The sequence below is a fragment of the Apodemus sylvaticus genome, chromosome 10 (assembly GCF_947179515.1).
Source record: "Apodemus sylvaticus chromosome 10, mApoSyl1.1, whole genome shotgun sequence".
Taxonomy (NCBI): Eukaryota; Metazoa; Chordata; class Mammalia; order Rodentia; family Muridae; genus Apodemus; species Apodemus sylvaticus.
The window spans coordinates 61,999,169-62,016,057 of record NC_067481.1 but is presented as its reverse complement, the minus strand read 5'-3'; the positions used below and the strand labels follow the sequence as shown (position 1 = coordinate 62,016,057).

The window sequence follows — 16,889 nt, the reverse complement described above, 5'->3', positions numbered from 1 at the left end:
CATGAGAATATGATTTCAGGGACTGGGGAGAGGGCTCAGTTGGGAAGAAGCATAAGAACCTGAGTTCAGACCCCCAGCAACCAGCCACATAGACCATGGGCACACATCTATAACTCAGCATTAGATCCCTGGAGCTCATTGGCCAGCCAGGCTGGCCCATGGAGAGCTCCTGGTTCAGTGAGAAACCCTATCTCAAAAAATAATTTTGGGGGGGCTCAGCGGTTAAAGAGCACTGACAGCTCTTCCAGAGGTCCTGAGTTCAATTCCCAGCAACCACATGGTGGCTCACAATCATCCGTAATAGGATCTGATGCACTCTTCTGGTGTGTGTCTGAAGACAGCTACAGTGTACACATGTAAATAAAATAAATCTTTAAAAAAATAATTTTTGGGTGGTGGTGAATGGTGTCTTTAATCTCAGTACTCAGGAGGCAAAGACAGGATTTCTGAGTTCAAGGCTAGCCTGATCTAAGAGCAAGTTCCAGGACAGCCAGAGCTATACAGAGAAACCCTGTCTTGAGAAACCAAAAGATAAAGTGGAAAATGATAAAGGAAGGTAGTTAACATCAACCTCTGGCCTCCTCCTGCATGAACACAGACATGTACAATACATTACTGTCTCAATACATAGACTATATCCCATGACTTCTCCTGTGGAGACATAAAAACTGACTCCAGACCAACAGACCAAAGAAATGCTTCTTTCCAAGTCTAAGTGGTGAGCCAGTGACCTTGCAAAAGTTTCTTATAGGAGCATAGGTAACTCCAAGGCAGACACATCACCAGAAAGCTCCATCCCAGAAACGGTGACTACTTCTGGCCTTCTTCCTCCTAGATGCTGGGGGCTAGAGAGGAGCAGCATGGCCACAAGACCACATGCAGCCAGAGATAGCAAGTAGTGGCTGAGTCTCAAGTGACCGTCTCATGTCACCCCCTGCCTTCTGCAGGGAATGTTAACAGGGCCATTTCCTTACCTCAGACCTAGTTATCACTGTTCTGCTTGTTTTGTTGCCATGACTAGATAAAGGTCACTACCTCAGTCTGCTCCATGATGGCCCACAGAGAGATATATCAGTCCCAAGAGGAAGTAGCTTCATCACAACATGACATAAGGTTACCATGTGATCACAGCAACCAAGAAGACAGAGCCACCCAGTGACTAACAGAAGGACATGCCTCTTCACAAGCTCTTGTGTCGGCAGCTTGACCACTAGATTATTTATTAGAATGAAAGATTTCTTATGTGTAGGAATGTTTTCCCTCACACAAGTGTTCCATATGCATGCCTGATGCCTGAAGAGGTCAGAAGGGGGCATCGAATCCCCGGGAACTGGTTACAGGCAGGTATGAGGCACCATACATATGGGTGCTGGAGACTAAATCCAAGTAATCTACAAGAGCAGTAAGTATTCTTAACCACTGAGCCATTTCTCCAGCTACTTATTAGGACTTTATACATTTGAAAAATGTATGTTTACCTACCTTTTCCTTACAAATATAATTATCTTAGAAATTACATGCCAAATAACCCTATACTCCCTATTTAATTTATTTGTTTTGTGTTGGGGGGGAGCATTTGCCACAAAATACTCATAAAGGTCAGAGAGCAAAAGTCAATTCTCCTACCACCATGTGGGACCTAGGCTGCAGTAGATATTTTATCCATTAAGCCATCTCACTGGCCCCAGGGCCCTATTTCAAAACTACACAGTGTAAAGCCCCACCTACACCTTTAATCCCAGCATTTGAGAGGCAGAGGCAGGCAGATCCCTGTAAATTCAAGACTAGACTAGACTACAGAGTGAGTGAGCTATAGAACAGCTAGAGCTTCACAGAGGAAACTCTGTCAAAAAAAAACCACCCAAAACAAAAACAAAACAAAAAATCAATAACAAAAAATAGTGCATAAGTGCTTGTAAAAATGCTATTGTTAAGGCAAGTGCATGCTGGTAATCCAAGCAGTTGGGAGGTAGAAACAACAGGACCGAGAGATCAAGGGCATCCTTGGCTGCATAGCTAGTTCAAGGGCAGCCTGAGCTACAGGATACATGAGACCCTATCTCAGAAAGACAGACAGACAGACAGAGTGAGAGAAGGAGAGAAGAGAAAGAAAAGAAAACGATGGTGTTAGCTGGACCTGTTGCTAACATGCCTAGAGTTCTAGCTACTTGGAAACTGAAGGAAGAGGGATCACTGAGGCCAGGAGTTCAGGGCCAGTCTGGGCAACGTAGTAATACCTGTCTCAGGAAGAAATATTGGGCTGGTAAGATGGATCAGCAGGTAAAGTAGCCAAGCCTGACACCTGAGTTTAGATCCCCAATATCTAGATGGTGGAGGAAATAATCAGCTCCCAAAAGTTTTCTCCAATCTTCTAAATGCGCACACACACACACACACAAATGTAAGTTTTTAAAGGGAATATTGCTGTCTTGCTGATTATTTACTTAGTTGGAGTGTTTTGTTGTTTTGTTTTGCTTTGTTTTTACAGTCCTGGGTCTTAACCCCAGGGAGTCATGCTTGCTAGCTAAGCACTATCCAACTGTGCCAAACCCCACACCCGGAATTAGACTTGTAAGTGTAAAACTGGAAGGCTTGGTTATAATATGGAAAGCTATAAAAGAAATATTAGTCGAAAAACAGATCATTTCCGAGATCAAAGTAAATTCCACAGTAACAAACATTACCTGTGAACCTTAAAAGACTCAGGTGTAGAAAAAAAAAAGCTACAGCATCCCTGTGTTGGAAGTAGAATGATGTGGCCAACTAAATGTCAGGAACCTTGAAGAACTTAGAACTGGAAACACTTTACACCTCCACCTCGGTGAGCAGACACTGTTCTCATTCAGATTTCTTGTTCCATCTAGGACACATATGTCTATTGTCCTGAGAAAAAGACGCCAGGCGGTGGTGGCGCCTGACTTTAATCCCAGCACTTGGGAAGCAGAGGCAAGCGGATTTCTGAGTTTGAGGACAGCCTGGTCTACAGAGTGAGTTCCAGGACAGCCAGGGCTACACAGAGAAACCCTGTCTCCAAAAACCAAAAAAAAAAAAAAAAAAAAAAAAAAAAGACAGCCCCTCGGTGTGTTGGGCTTTGTTAATGATCACCTATAAGTTACAGGTCAGAGAAACTAACATTAGTATTTCTGTGAATAAAAATACAAATATAGTCCAACCTTTTGGAAATAGTGAAAAATGACACCACTTACAAATATGGCCTGATTTAGATGTGTACTTGGTGGGGGGTTTCCCCCTTAAAAGATCCTTTACTATTGTTTTAGGGGCTGGAGAGATGGTTCAACCGATAAGAAATTTGCTTTTCTTCTAGAGGACCTGAGCTCTATTCTGGACCTGTTCAGGTGGCTGAAAACCACCTATAACTCCAGTTCCAGGAAATCTCTTCAGGCATGGATTCACATGCACAAATACACACAGACCCACGCACATATTTTTAAAAATTTTTTAGTTCTACCAAATTTAGAGGCATAATTTATATTTTATAATAACTCATAATTAGGTTTTTAAGTTTTATCACATTTATTTATTTAGTGCATGCATGCATGTATGTATGTATGTATGTATGTATGTGTGTGTGTGTGTGTGTATGGGCCTATGCGTGCCATATGGACTCAGTTTTCTCTTTCCACCCTGAGTTTTGGTGACTGAACTCAGATCTTCTGGCTGGTCATTGAATTCTTTTATCTGCTGAGCTGTATCACTAGCCCCCCGGAAGAGTATTATAGAGTGAAATTCTGGTTTCTGTTTTTAACATTTTTTTCATTTGTGTCATAAATATCTATGATATAAGATTTACTATTTTGAACATTCTTAAGGTACCTTCACAAGATTATGTAACCATCACTCCGATTTCATCACTCCAGAGAGAAAAACTCTGTAACCCCTTAGGCAATAATTCCCCATCCCTTCCTTCCCCTAGCTCTGTGACTACAGTTCTACTTTGTTTCCATGGCTTTGCCTGTTTGGGTGCCTCATATAAATAGATTCATGTGGTCATTGTTATTTTATATGTGGCTTTTATTATCTTAATATTTTTAAGCTCATCAGTGTTGACAGTAGAATGTTTCAGAACTTTGTTTTGTTTGTATCAGGACCTCACTATCTGTAGCAGACTAGCCTCAAACTCAGTATGTGACACAGAGTGGCCTCATATTCACAATCCTCCTGTCATAGCTCCCAGAGTACCAGGATTATGGCCTATGCCACCGTACCAGTCTACTTTATTCCCATATTGTGGGTGAGAAAGGAGTTATAGTTCTGGGGATTGAACCCAGACCCTTGCTAGGCAAACCCTCAACCACTGAGCTGTATCCCAGCCCCACTTCGTTCATTTTGGCAGTTGAACAATATTTTTGTTCTGTGTATGTTTCATTTTTTACCTCGTTCCTCTGCTGATGCTGCAGTGAACAAGGACTTGATAAACTTAAGATGTACAAGTACCTATTGGCATACTGGTGTCTAATTCTTCTAAGTATGTTCTCATGAATGTAACAGTAGAGTCACATTGTGATAGTGTTTAAATCCCTGAATAGGCTAGGTATGGTGGTACATGACTTTAGTCCCAGCAGAGGCAGGTGGATCTAGCCTGGTCTTCATAGCAAGTTCTAGGCCAGCCAGGGCTACATAGTGAGACCCTGTCTCAAAAACCAAAAAAACAAACAAACAAACAAACAAACAAATAAATAAATTTCTGAATAGTTGGCACATAGGAACCATTCTATGTTCCCGCCAGCAGCATGCTGTGGTCCCTGTTTGTTCTACATCCTTACCAAAGCTTATGACTTTACATTTTGGAACTCCACCCATCCTAGTTGGTATGACGTGATACTCTATTTTGAGCTTGATTTGCATTTTCCTAAGAACTAGTGCTGGACAGCTGAGAATGAATAGTCATCTTTGCTGCATTCAGTGTGTTAGTTACATGACTATTTCCTGTTCTCATAGTATATGTGGAAATTTTTATTGAACTGTTATTGTTTTAAGTAGTCAGTGTAGTTCCATTATTCTAGACAATGTGTCAACCTCATTTTATAATGATAGATATTTGGACCTTTTTTTCCAAATATATTTTAAAATTAGTTGATCATAGTAAGTTTCAGGCAGCCAGGTGGTGGTGGCGCAAGCCTTTAATCCCAGCACTCGGGAGGCAGAGGCAGGCAGATTTCTGAGTTCGAGGCCAGCCTGGTCTACAGAGTGAGTTCCAGGACAGCCAGGACTATACAGGGAAACCCTGTCTTGAACTCCCCCCCCAAAAAAAAAACTTCATTTTATTATTATTTATAAGGCTACAGAAGAGAATTATTCATAGGGGCTGTGGTAAATATATTGGGAAAGTAAAGAATATAAACTTTTTCTGGTATTAATGGGCAACTGGTTATTAAATTTTTTTAAAGATTTATTTATTTTATGTATATGAGTACACTGTAGTTGTCTTCAGACACACTAGAAGAGGGCATCAGATCACATTGCAGATGGTTGTGAGCCACCATGTGGTTGTTGGGAATTGAACCCAGGACCTTTAGGAAGAGCAGCCAGTGCTCTTAACCACTGAGCCATCTTACCAGCCCTGTTATTAAACTTATAAAAAGAGGATGATGAGCGGGGGAGGGGGAGGGGGGCTCAGGCGCACGCCTGTAATCCCAGCACTTTGGAGGCAGAGGCAGGTGGATTTCTGAGTTCGAGGCCAGCCTGCTCTACAGTGAGTTCCAGGACAGCCAGGGCTACACAGAGAAACCCTGTTTCAAAAAAACAAAACAAAACAAAACAAAAAAAACCCAAAACCAAACAAACAAAAACAAAAAGAGGATGATGTGCCAGGTGTAATGGTGCAAGCCTTTAATCCCAGCACTCAGGAGTCAGAAGAAAGTGGATCTCTATCAGTTTGGTCTACATAGGGAGTTCTAGGACAGCCAGAACTGTATAATAGAGACCCTATCTCAGACCCACAGACAGAGTTTTCTGTCTTAGGGGTAAGGATTAACATTGCTGTGATACAGTACCATGATTAAAAGCAACTTTAGGAGGAAAGGATTTATCTCACAGTTCTGTATAACAGTTCATCATCAAAAGCAGTGAGGGCAGGAACTCAAGTAGGACAGGAACCTGGAAGCAGGAGCTGATGCAGAGGCCAGAGAAGAGTACCACATCCTGGCTTGCACACTCTGGCCTGCTCAGTCTGCTTTCTTATAGACCCCAGGACCACCAACCCAGTGGTGGTACCACCCACAATGTACAGGGTCCTCCCCCATCAATCACTAATTAAGAAAATGCCCTACAGGCTTGCCTACAAGCCAATCTTACGTAGGCATTTTCTTAATTGTGTTTCTCTCCTCTTAAATAACTATAGCTTGTGCCACTTTAACAGAAAACTAGCCAGCATATTTTTATAAACAGTGCCTGCACATTTTCCTGTAACACCTAAGAGTGGTACCCTATCCATTTAATTAGTTTTAGATATCTAGAGACTTTTATTTATCTATAAAGGTGAAGCTGGGAGTCAAACCTGGTGCTTCATACACACTAGGCACAGCACAGATAGATGATAGATAGATAGATAGATAGATAGATAGATAGATAGATAGATAGATAGATAGATTTATGTATTAATGCATACATGAATAGATGCATAGGCATTGTAAATGGTGGTGCTAAAATGTATGGTCATCTGCTAATAGGAACACCTTAACATTCAATTTCTATTTTCTTCAGCTTCTTATCTTAATCACGGCTTTTTTCAGATGCTTTAGATCCTCCGGGGAACAAGATAGGACATGAATGAGTGAGCACACAGGCCTCTCTGGTTAAAGTACCCTTTTATCTGTCTCCTCAGGAAATTACTACAATCAAGGTGAGATTCGAAAGAAAGAACTTCTGCAGAGCTGTGCTGTTTTGGGGATTCCGCCTTCCCGTGTAATAATTATTGACACGAGGTACTTTGTCCTTTAATAATGTAGAAGTCCATTGGTAATAAATTGCATTGGTACATTGAAAAGACACAAAACAAAATACCAGAATAAATGGATCCTACATCAGAATTTTTTTTTTTTTTTTTTTTTTTACTTTTGCTGTTTGGTTGGTTTTTCAACCTGGCCTTGAACACCTTGTGTAACTAAGGATGATTTTTAACTTCTGATTCGCCTGCCTCCTACCTCCTCAAGAGCTAGGGTTACAGGTGTGCACTGTGTTTGGATCAAACCCAGGACATCACACATGCTAACTAACCCAGCTGCATCTCCAGCCTCTAGGACCTTCTTGAAGCTTCCTTTCCTAGGCGTGGAAGCAGCAATTTCTCCAGGGCATGGCTTTTCTTGGCAGGGAAAGTGTACAGAGACTTGTAACACAGCTGTAGGATTCATGTTTATAGTGCCATTATTTCTCATTGTTACCTGACCTTGGCAATGGAAAAGGCTAGGACAGCTATTAAAGAGTTGAAAGAATCAGGAGTTTATACTGATGGTTACAATAAAACACTAGTGTTTCAGGGGTTTTATTTAAAATCCTTGATTTTTTACAATTATTTTTTTTCTCCTACACTGACCATCTTGCTTCCAACAGCAAAAACATAATTACTCCTTTTATTTTCTAATATTGTTAAGAAGTTTAAAAAAATGAGTGTGATTTCGTTGTTTACATTCAAGACATGAGATATTGAAAATGAAAGCCAAGCCAGGCAAGGTTGCACCCACCCTGACACCAACATTTGGGAGGCAGAAGCAGACAGGTCTCTGAATCTGAGGCAAGCTTGTCTACCTAACAGTTCCAGGTAGAGAGACATAAGAGAGACCCTGTCTTTAATGTGTGTGTGTGTGTGTGTGTGTGTGTGTATGTGTTTATATATATATAAATATATATAAGTGGTTGGTTGGTTGGTTGGTTTTGGTTTTTTTGAGATAGGGTTTTTCTATAATGTCCTGGCTGTCCTGGAACTTTATAGACCAGGCTGGCCTCCAACTTTGAGATCCATCTGCCTCTGCCTCCTGGATGCTGGGATTAAAGGCATGCACTACCACTGCACAGCTCAGAGTAGCATATATTAACAATGAGAACCTCATGAAAAGTATACAAGTATTCAGAACATATAAAAATGTGTGTAAGGAAGTCTAAGGAGATAGCTAACTAATATGTAGATCCTCAACATAATGAAAGTCAAACTAGTCTCACACATCTAGAGTAAGATGAAAGGAGAATCCCCCCAGAGTGGCAGGCTAGGTAGAGACCCCTGTCTTAAGATGGGAAGTGAGCACTGTCCCCAAAGTCACCCTCCGAAGACTTTCTCTGACTTACATCTGTGTGACATCACACAAGCCCATGCACAAACACTTGTTAAAAAATGAAAAGAACCAAAAATATGTAAATGCCATATGCACTTTTCTATGTAAATATACTTGTTGCTGCTTTCTTATTCAAGTTTACAAGGTTTGGGTAATGGGTTCATGAGTGTCACAAAATTTTAAGCTTAAAAACTTGCACTGTAAAAAAAAAAAAAAAAAAAAAAACTTGCACTGTACCAGTTGGTTTTGTGAATTTCAGTTTGGGAGCTTCAAGCTGTCTGCCTCACCAGTCTGTGCACACACTGGGGTTTGTGCTTCAGGTGTGTTTATTTACTTTTGAAGTAAGTTCTCACTATGTAGCCCTGACTGTCTTAGAACTTGACCCATAGACCATCCTGGCCTTGAAACCACAAGAGATTTGCCTCCTATCTCTGCCTCCCTGGTACTGGGATTAAAGCATTTGCCACCACACCAATTCCTAAATAGTAATTTTTAAATGTTTCTTAAAATATTTTGCCTCTAGGAAGGCTAATGTAGAAATATTCCCGTGAGTTCAAGGCCAGTTGAGGGCTACAAAAGGTCAGGGGCAAAGGTACCTGCTTTAAAGCTATAAACTAGACACCTGAGTTTAATCCCCTAGATCATGTAGTAGAAAGAGAGAACTGATCTCTGGGCGTGGTTCTGTGACACATAGGTACTCACACAAAAATAAATTTACATTTTTAAAATTTTAAATTGTAGGCTGGAGAGATGGTCCAACAGTAAGCACTGACTGCCCAAGTTCAATTCCCAGCACCCACATGCCAACTCACAACTGTCTAGAACTCCATTTCCAGGGGATCTGACACCCTCTTCTGGGCACTTCACATGTGTGATAACATACAGACAAACCACCTGTACACAGAAATAAAAGTACATCTAAAAACAAAACGTGTGTGTGTGTGTGTGTGTGTGTGTGTGTGTAATATGTGCTCTGTTAGTTTTTTTAAGAATTTATTTATTTATTTATTTTATATATATGACAAATACACTGTAGCTGTCTTCAGACACACCAGAAGAGGGAATCGGATCCCATTACAGATGGTTGTAAGCCACTATATGGTTGCTGGGTATTGAACTCAGGACCTCTAGAAGAGCAGTCAGTACTCTTAACCGCTGAGCCATCTCTCCAGCCCCTGCTCTGCTGTTTTTTAATTACAGTGTGTGTGTGTGAGTGAGTGTTTATTTATGTAAGTCAAAGTACAATTTGTGGAAGCCGTTCTCTCCTTCTATCATGTAGGTACCAAGGATGGAACTCAGATCATCAGGTTTGGTGGTAACTACCATTACCCTCTGAGCCCTGCTATTTTTAAGAGAACAGAGTGGTAGACACAGGGATAATATCTTTACTGTAAGCTTTATCTCACTATCTCTCAATGTCCACATTCCAGGAGCTAACTCTAATTTAGTGTTGGCTGGGAAACTCTAGCCAGTGTCTAAAGTGAACTGGTAACTTTGCAGATACATCTGACGTCATACTTTGGCACATACAAAGAATCCTAGGAGGAAGACGTGACTCCCTGGTCTAGGAAGCATGGCCTCTTGCCTCGATTCTGGATACACTCATTGCAAAGGAGCACGACGACCTGCCACGCAAAGACCTCTTCAGTCTGCGTGCCTAGAGGGACTGTCTTCCTTACCACTTGTTTATCTTTAATTTCTACATCTTTCCTACAAACTTGATCTCCATCTTTTTTGGATTGGGGTGGGGTAGCTAGTTTCTTGACCTTAGAAGATTAGAATCTGAATGTATGAATTAGAATCTGAATAAGAGAAGGAAGTGAGCTTTCTTGACGTGGTGGGAGGGTAATAGATTACAAATGAATGCTTGATCTGCTGTGACTGTTTTAGATAGTTGTAATAATATGATCTGTCCTTTCCCATAAAGCCATCCTAAGATAAAGTGAGTCCAGTGTAGCTCAGTAGCATCATCAAAACTCTTCAGTGGTTGTGACTATTTTACCATAAAGATACCATAATTAGCTTAGCATATTGGTTCACACCTATAATGCCAACTGAGCTAGGAGGATCATGGGTTTGAAGCCAGCCTAGTCAGTCTACCCTAATTTGTTTTATGTTTTCCTGCTATTTAGATTTTTTTCTAATGATTTACAATGTTGAGATGTCTTAATAAATCTTTAAACCATTAGGTTACCCAGTTACAATCTAGTAGGTCAAAGAATATGACTCACAATTTTTTCCCACTTAGTTGGTTCAGAAGCCTTTTTACCGTGCTGGATGGAGACCTGAGCGTGGAGACTGAGCCTGTGCGGCTCAGCCAGTGCCCTGCTCTGCTCCTCCCCAGTGTCTAGGAGCTAAAGTGTTCTTGCTGTTGATTTTGAGTAATTTTAGTTTTTGTTACTGATATGGATAAGAGTTTTATTGGTCTGTGTTTTAACTTTTTTATTATGTTCACTGTTGTGTGTGCACATGTATGATATACATTCATGCCGTGTTATGTGTGTCTGTGAAGTGGAGATCAGAAGACAGATTGCAGAAGTGCATTTTCCAGAGATCAGACCAGAATAGCTTTTTCTTTTTTCTTTTTTTTAAATTTGTATGTTTTTATTTTGCATGCTTATGTGTTATAGTTTGCATGGATATGTGAGACACACATATGTAGGAGCATGTTTATGCACACACACACACACAGAGGCCTGAGGTTGACATCATGTGCTAGAATTATGACAGTCCACCACACCCAAAAGGCATATATATGAGTTCTGGGGATCCGAACTCTGGTTCCCACTCTTAGGTGGCAAGCACTGTTTCCCCAGCCCCAGAGTAGCCTTTTATGTTCATATTTCTATTGATCCTCCTTTCAATATAATCTAAACTTTTTCTAGCTCTCCTACTTTGCTTTCTATTACTGTGATTAAAAAAATAATAATAGGGCTGGAGAGATGGCTCAGCGGGTAAGAGCGCCGACTGCTCTTCCAAAGGTCATGAGTTTAAATCCCAGCACCCACATGGTGGCTCACAACCATCTGTAAAGAGATCTGATGCCCTCTTCAGGTGTCTAAAGTCAGCTACAATGTACTTACATATAATAAATAAATAAATCTAATAATAATAATAATAATAACAAAAATAAAATAAAAAAACACAACCAAAAGCAACTTAGGGAGAAAAGGGTTCAAGTCAGGGGTACCTGCCCAGGCATGGCATCACCCCCAGTTACTGGACTCTCCACATCAGTCATTAAGAAACTGCCCCATGGAAATGCTCACAGGCCTCTCTGATGGGGGCCTTTTCTCAACTGAAGTTCCCTCTTCCCAGATCACCCTAGCTTGCATACTGGCACCCTAGCAGAGACCATTCAGCTGCCACAGTTTTTTGCTTCAGCGCTCCAAAGCCACGTCCACATTTTTAGTTATTATTTATTCTGCCTGGGTTGCCATAACCAACTACCAGAGACAGGCAGCCTAAGCGGACATGTGTATTCCCCAGTTCTTCATCCTGGAAGCAGGAAGGCCAGTTTCGGGTGAAGGTCCTCTCCTTTGCAGATGGCCACCTTCACACCATGCCTTCACGTGGGGCAAGCAGGGATCTCCAGTTCCATAAAATTATGCCCTCATCCCCGTGCGCCCATTTAATCTAATTTACCTTCTAAGAGTCACTCTGGGGGATAGTGCCTTAACTTCCTATGAACTGAGGGAAAGCACAGTTTAATCCATAGAAATGTGCGAGCCTCTAGGTCTGTCATTTCCTCAGACGCTTTAGATGTGTCACAGAGAAACTGAAGGGGAAAAGGAAGAAGGAAGCTTTATTGAGGACCTGTAACCTGTGATGATAATAAGTCAATAAAACCCTATATCAGAGCCAAAAACATACCTAATACATGATCTTGCTTAATCCTGAAGGTGATCCAGTTATTTTCCATCTTACTGATAAAATGTTGAGCCTGGTGAGGCTGTCATTTGCTCAAGGTCACTCAGCTGCAAGGCTGGAGGCCTGGCAACTGCACTGAGACCCTCAGGCTCAGAGCATGAGCTTCAGCCCGAGAGTCTCCTGGCTGCTCAGTACTTTCCTTTTTTTGTTTGTTTATTTTGTTTTTGATTTTTGTTTTTTCAAGACAGAGTTTCTCTATGTAGCCCTGGCTGTCCTGGAACTCACTCTGTAGACCAGGCTGGCCTCGAACTCAGAAATCCACCTGCCTCTGCCTCCCAAGTGCTGGGATTACAGGCGTGCGTCACCACGCCCGGCTTACTCAGTACTTTCAAAGTATAAGTCCATACACGGTGCTACGTACCTCATTTCAAAGGCCACAGCACTTCATCTGTAGGCTCACTCCACAAGACAGCTTTTATGATCTTCCTTTGTTTTGTTGCACATAAAGAACAAGAGCTCAGAGAAATTAAGAGTCTGAAGTCACACATTTATGAAATGTCAGTGCTAGGTAAGACTCAGAGACAGAACGGGAGATGAAGTAGATCCTGACTTTCTAGAAAGAAGTAGGTCACAGCTTTGTTAGTGTATTTGAAAGACCATCATAGGTGTAAAGTGCTTTGTGCAAAATCATCTGTTTGTTCTTGCTGCTCTGAGCCCCGCTGCTTGGTTTCAAGGATATGTTTAGCCAGCTGAGCACCCAAGTAAACCCTTGTTGGGAAAAAGCGACTTTCAAGGAAAGAGTATGCTGGTTAGGTTTTGGAATTGTTTTTGTTTGTTTGTGAATGTCTAATATATATATATATTACACTGTAGCTGTCTTCAGACATGCCAGAAGAGGGCATCAGATCTCATTACAGATGGTTGTGAACCACCATATGGTTGCTGGGAATTGAACTTAGGACCTCAGGAAGAGCAGTCAGTGCTCTTAAATGCTGAGCCATCTCTCCAGCACCTGTTTGTTTGTTTGTTTGTTTGTTTGTTTGTTTGTTTGTTTGTTGAGGCTGGGTTTCTCGGTGTAGCCCTGGCTGTCCTGGAACTCACTCTATAGATCGTGCTGGCCTTGAACTCAGAGATCTGTCTACCTCTTCCACGTACAAATTAGAGCCATCAGGAAAAAGGGACCACAGTTGAGGAATTGCCTCGATCAGACTGGCCCGTGGAGATATGTGTAGAGCATTTTCTTAACTAAGGATTGATGTGGGAGGGCCAAACACGCTGTGGGCCATGCCAGGGCAGGAGCTATAGCAAGGCAGGTAGAGCAAGCCATGGAGAGCAGGCCAGGAAAGTAGCACTCACATGGCCTCGCTCTAGGTCCTTCAGGTTGCTGCTTTAGATTTCTGGCTCTCTTCAGTGGTTGACTGTGACCTGCCTTTCCTCTCGGAACATGCTTCTGCTCAGGCTTGAGCCTAGCAGCAGACATACAAACTAGGGCAGAAGGCAAAGTCTCAGGCCTTAGCCAACTAAATGACTGCTTACAGGGCCCGTTTAAAGGCAGACTTTGCTAATTTAGTGAGTCATTAAAAATACATTAAATAATGCATTAGGGCTGGAGAGATGGCTCAGCAGGTAAGAGCACCGACTGTCTTCCAAAGGTCATGAGTTCAAATCCCAGCATCCACATGGTGGCTCACAACCATCCATAAAGAGATCTGACACCCTTTTCTGGAGTGTCTGAGGACAGCTACAGTGTACTTACATATAATAAATAAATAAATAAATATTAAAAAAATGCATTAAAATGCATGTTTCAAGATGGGCCACAGCTATACACACCTGTAATTTCAACACTTAGGAGACAGAGGCCAGAGGAATTTAAGTTCAAGGCCAGTTTATGCTATGGTTGGAGGCTAGCCTGGGCTGCATAAGGGAGACTGTCAAAACAGAAAGAGAGCCAGGCCTGGTAGTGAACACCTTTATTCCTGATACTCACAGAGATGGGCCAGTCTGGACTACATAGGGGGTTTGAGGACAGAACTAGATAGTAAGGCTCTGTCTCAAAAAAACAAAAACAAAACAATGACAAAAACAAACTCAGAAAAGCTGGGTGGTGGTGCATACCTTTGGTCCTAGCACTTAGAAGGCAGAGGTAAAAGGATCTCTGAGTTCGAGGTCAGATGGTCTACAGAGTGAGCTCCAGGACAGCCACGTCTACACAGAGAGACCTGTCTAGAAAAAAAACACAAAACAAAGCAAAAGCACAGGAAGAAGAAAACAGTTCCACAAATGCTATTGAAGGTCCAGAATAAGTAAAGCACTGTGCAACATTTTGGGAAGAAAGAAAAACAATATAAAGTAGAATATGAAAGTAGGCATGGATGGCAACATCTCCATGACCATACTGGTCAGCTTTCACTGAGCATGTGTGAGTCAGCTGAGCCCTAAAGCCTCAGCGTTTCCTCAATTAACATGTATACTTAACTTGCCTGTTGGCTTGTTTTGTTTGTGGTGCTGGGGATGGAACCCAGGTGCTGTGCCAGAATATCTTTCTGAGTCTACTTATTTTCCCATTCTGTCGATTAGCCTACATAATTCTAAGGGTTCAGCACATTAAAGCCTCTTCCTCTTTCCCGATAATTATCTTAACAGCAGCATGGCATTAGAAGGCCTATGGCTTTAATAATTTAGCGGAGCAAGGAAATAGAATCTGCTGTCCACTAAGGAGCATACATTAGGCTGGCCTGCTAGCACTTCCTAGAATTCTTTTTCAATAAATCTATACAGATCATATAGTGACAGAGAATCCAGGAGGCAGACATAGAACCATTGGACTGTTTGTTATATACCTCAACCCCTGCTCTTCCTGTCCCAGAATATTCCTCCTTCAGTAGAAAACCAAAAGAGAGAGTACTTGAGGCCAAAGTGGTTCTGACCTAGCACCCCCTCTTACATGTGCAAGATTAAAATGAAACCTGTAGTCCTTTCCTCCAGATCTCAGAGGGCCTGGGCTGAGGTTCAAAGATATGGTTTCAGCAGTGCTGGCAAGACTGGGCTCTCGGCTGCTGAAAGGAAGCTAAGGACAAGAATGTTTCCTAGAAAAGAAACCAGCAAAGGAGACCACAGTGGTCCTTCTGATAGGGAGCCACCATGTGAGCACTCAAGCTGCCGTCCTATTTCTTTAAACTCAGATTCCTCTGAGAACTAAGGAGAGGCTGGGCTTCCACAAAACATGATTAGAGGAGGCAGTGCAAAAGGAGTGAGGTGCGTCCAGGGAGGGGCCCGCTTAAGACTGCGTGTCTGTGCGGCCCTTAGTCTGGGGTGTTAGTTATTTCCCCATCAGAGGCAGCCTGAGGAAGGAAGGGGTTTGTCTGTCTGTCTGTCTGTTTGGAGTATTACTTTCTTTTTCTCACATTTCCAAGGGGATGCAGTCTATTAGGTCAGGGAAGGCAGTAGGAACAGGAAGTAGCTGGGTGCATTTCGTCTGCAGCCCAGGAGCCCAGGATAGTAAATGTTTATGTTCAGCCTGCCCTACCCCCTTCTCAGACTGGGATTCTAGCTCATGGAATGCTACCACCCAGTTTTAGGATAGTTCTTTTTAACTCAGTTAAGCTAATCTAGATAATCTCTCACAGATATAGGCAGGGATCTGTATCCGTAGTGATGCTAAATCCCATCAAATTGATAATTGTGGAACTGGCAAGATAGCTCTCAGTGAGTAAGGGTACTTGATGCCAAGCAGAAGGACCAACGTTTATGTCCCAGAGCCCAGGTGGCAGGAAGAAGAACTCTGGCAAGTTGTCCTGTGACCTCCACTACAGAAACAAACATATAAACAAATAAATGTGGGGTGGATTTTAAGATGAACTATAACATGTTCTTAGTTATACTTAATTTTAAATTACATGCAGTTTTTAGGTGAGAAGACACATGCCAAGACCATGTAGATGCCAGAGGACAACTTTTGGGAATTGGTGCCCCCTTTCACTGGATGGGTCTTGTGGGCTGCACTCAGGTTGCCAGGCTTGGCAGCAAATGCCTTTGCCCGCTGAGCTGTCTGGCCAGCCCTTGGTTTGTCTCAGTCTATAGGCCTAGCTGACATGGAACCTGCTATGAGCTCTGTCTTTGCAGTGGTCCTCTTACCCTTGCAAGTGTATGTCACCAAACCCAGACTGATGCTACAGATTGGAAGTTTAGAGGAAGTTTTCAAATATTATAAAAGTAAGACTGGAAGTGATATTGTATTTTATGGCATTCATTAAAGTCATGTGTAAAATAGCAAATAGTTGCCAAATGTCTCTCAGTAGGCCATTAATGAATCTTTGTGGTGGTTTGAGTAAGAATGGCTCCCACAGGCTCATAAATTTAAATGTTAGTCACCAGTGAGTGGCACTATTTGAAAAGGTTAGGGTTAGGTGGTGTGACCATGATAGAGAAAGTATGTCACTGAAGATGGGCTTTAAGGTTTCAAAAGTCCAAGCCAGGCTCAGTCTCCTCTCTCCTCCTCCTCCCCCTCCTCCTCCTCCTCCTCCTCCTCCTCCTCCTCCTCCTTCTTCTTCTCTCTCTCTCTCTCTCTCTCTCTCTCTGTCTGTCTGTCGGTCTGACTCTGCATCTGTCTGTCTCCCTGTCTCTCTCCCCCTCTCTGTCTCTCTCTGTGTTTGGACCAGGATGTAGCTCTCGGCTACTGCTCCAGCACCATGCATGCAACCATGTTCCCTGACATGATGATAATGGACTAAG

General features: G+C 42.2%; 1 protein-coding gene across 2 annotated transcripts in view; it reads left to right on the top strand.

Moving 5' to 3' along the window:
• Pigl (phosphatidylinositol glycan anchor biosynthesis class L) overlaps nucleotides 1–16,889 on the top strand; it is a 52,983-nt gene that overhangs the window by 7,437 nt on the left and 28,657 nt on the right. For both annotated transcript variants that reach the window (XM_052194207.1, XM_052194206.1), the window contains exon 2: nucleotides 6,845–6,944. In XM_052194207.1, coding sequence (XP_052050167.1) covers nucleotides 6,845–6,944 — 100 coding nt within the window. The remainder of the gene's footprint in view (nucleotides 1–6,844; nucleotides 6,945–16,889) is intronic.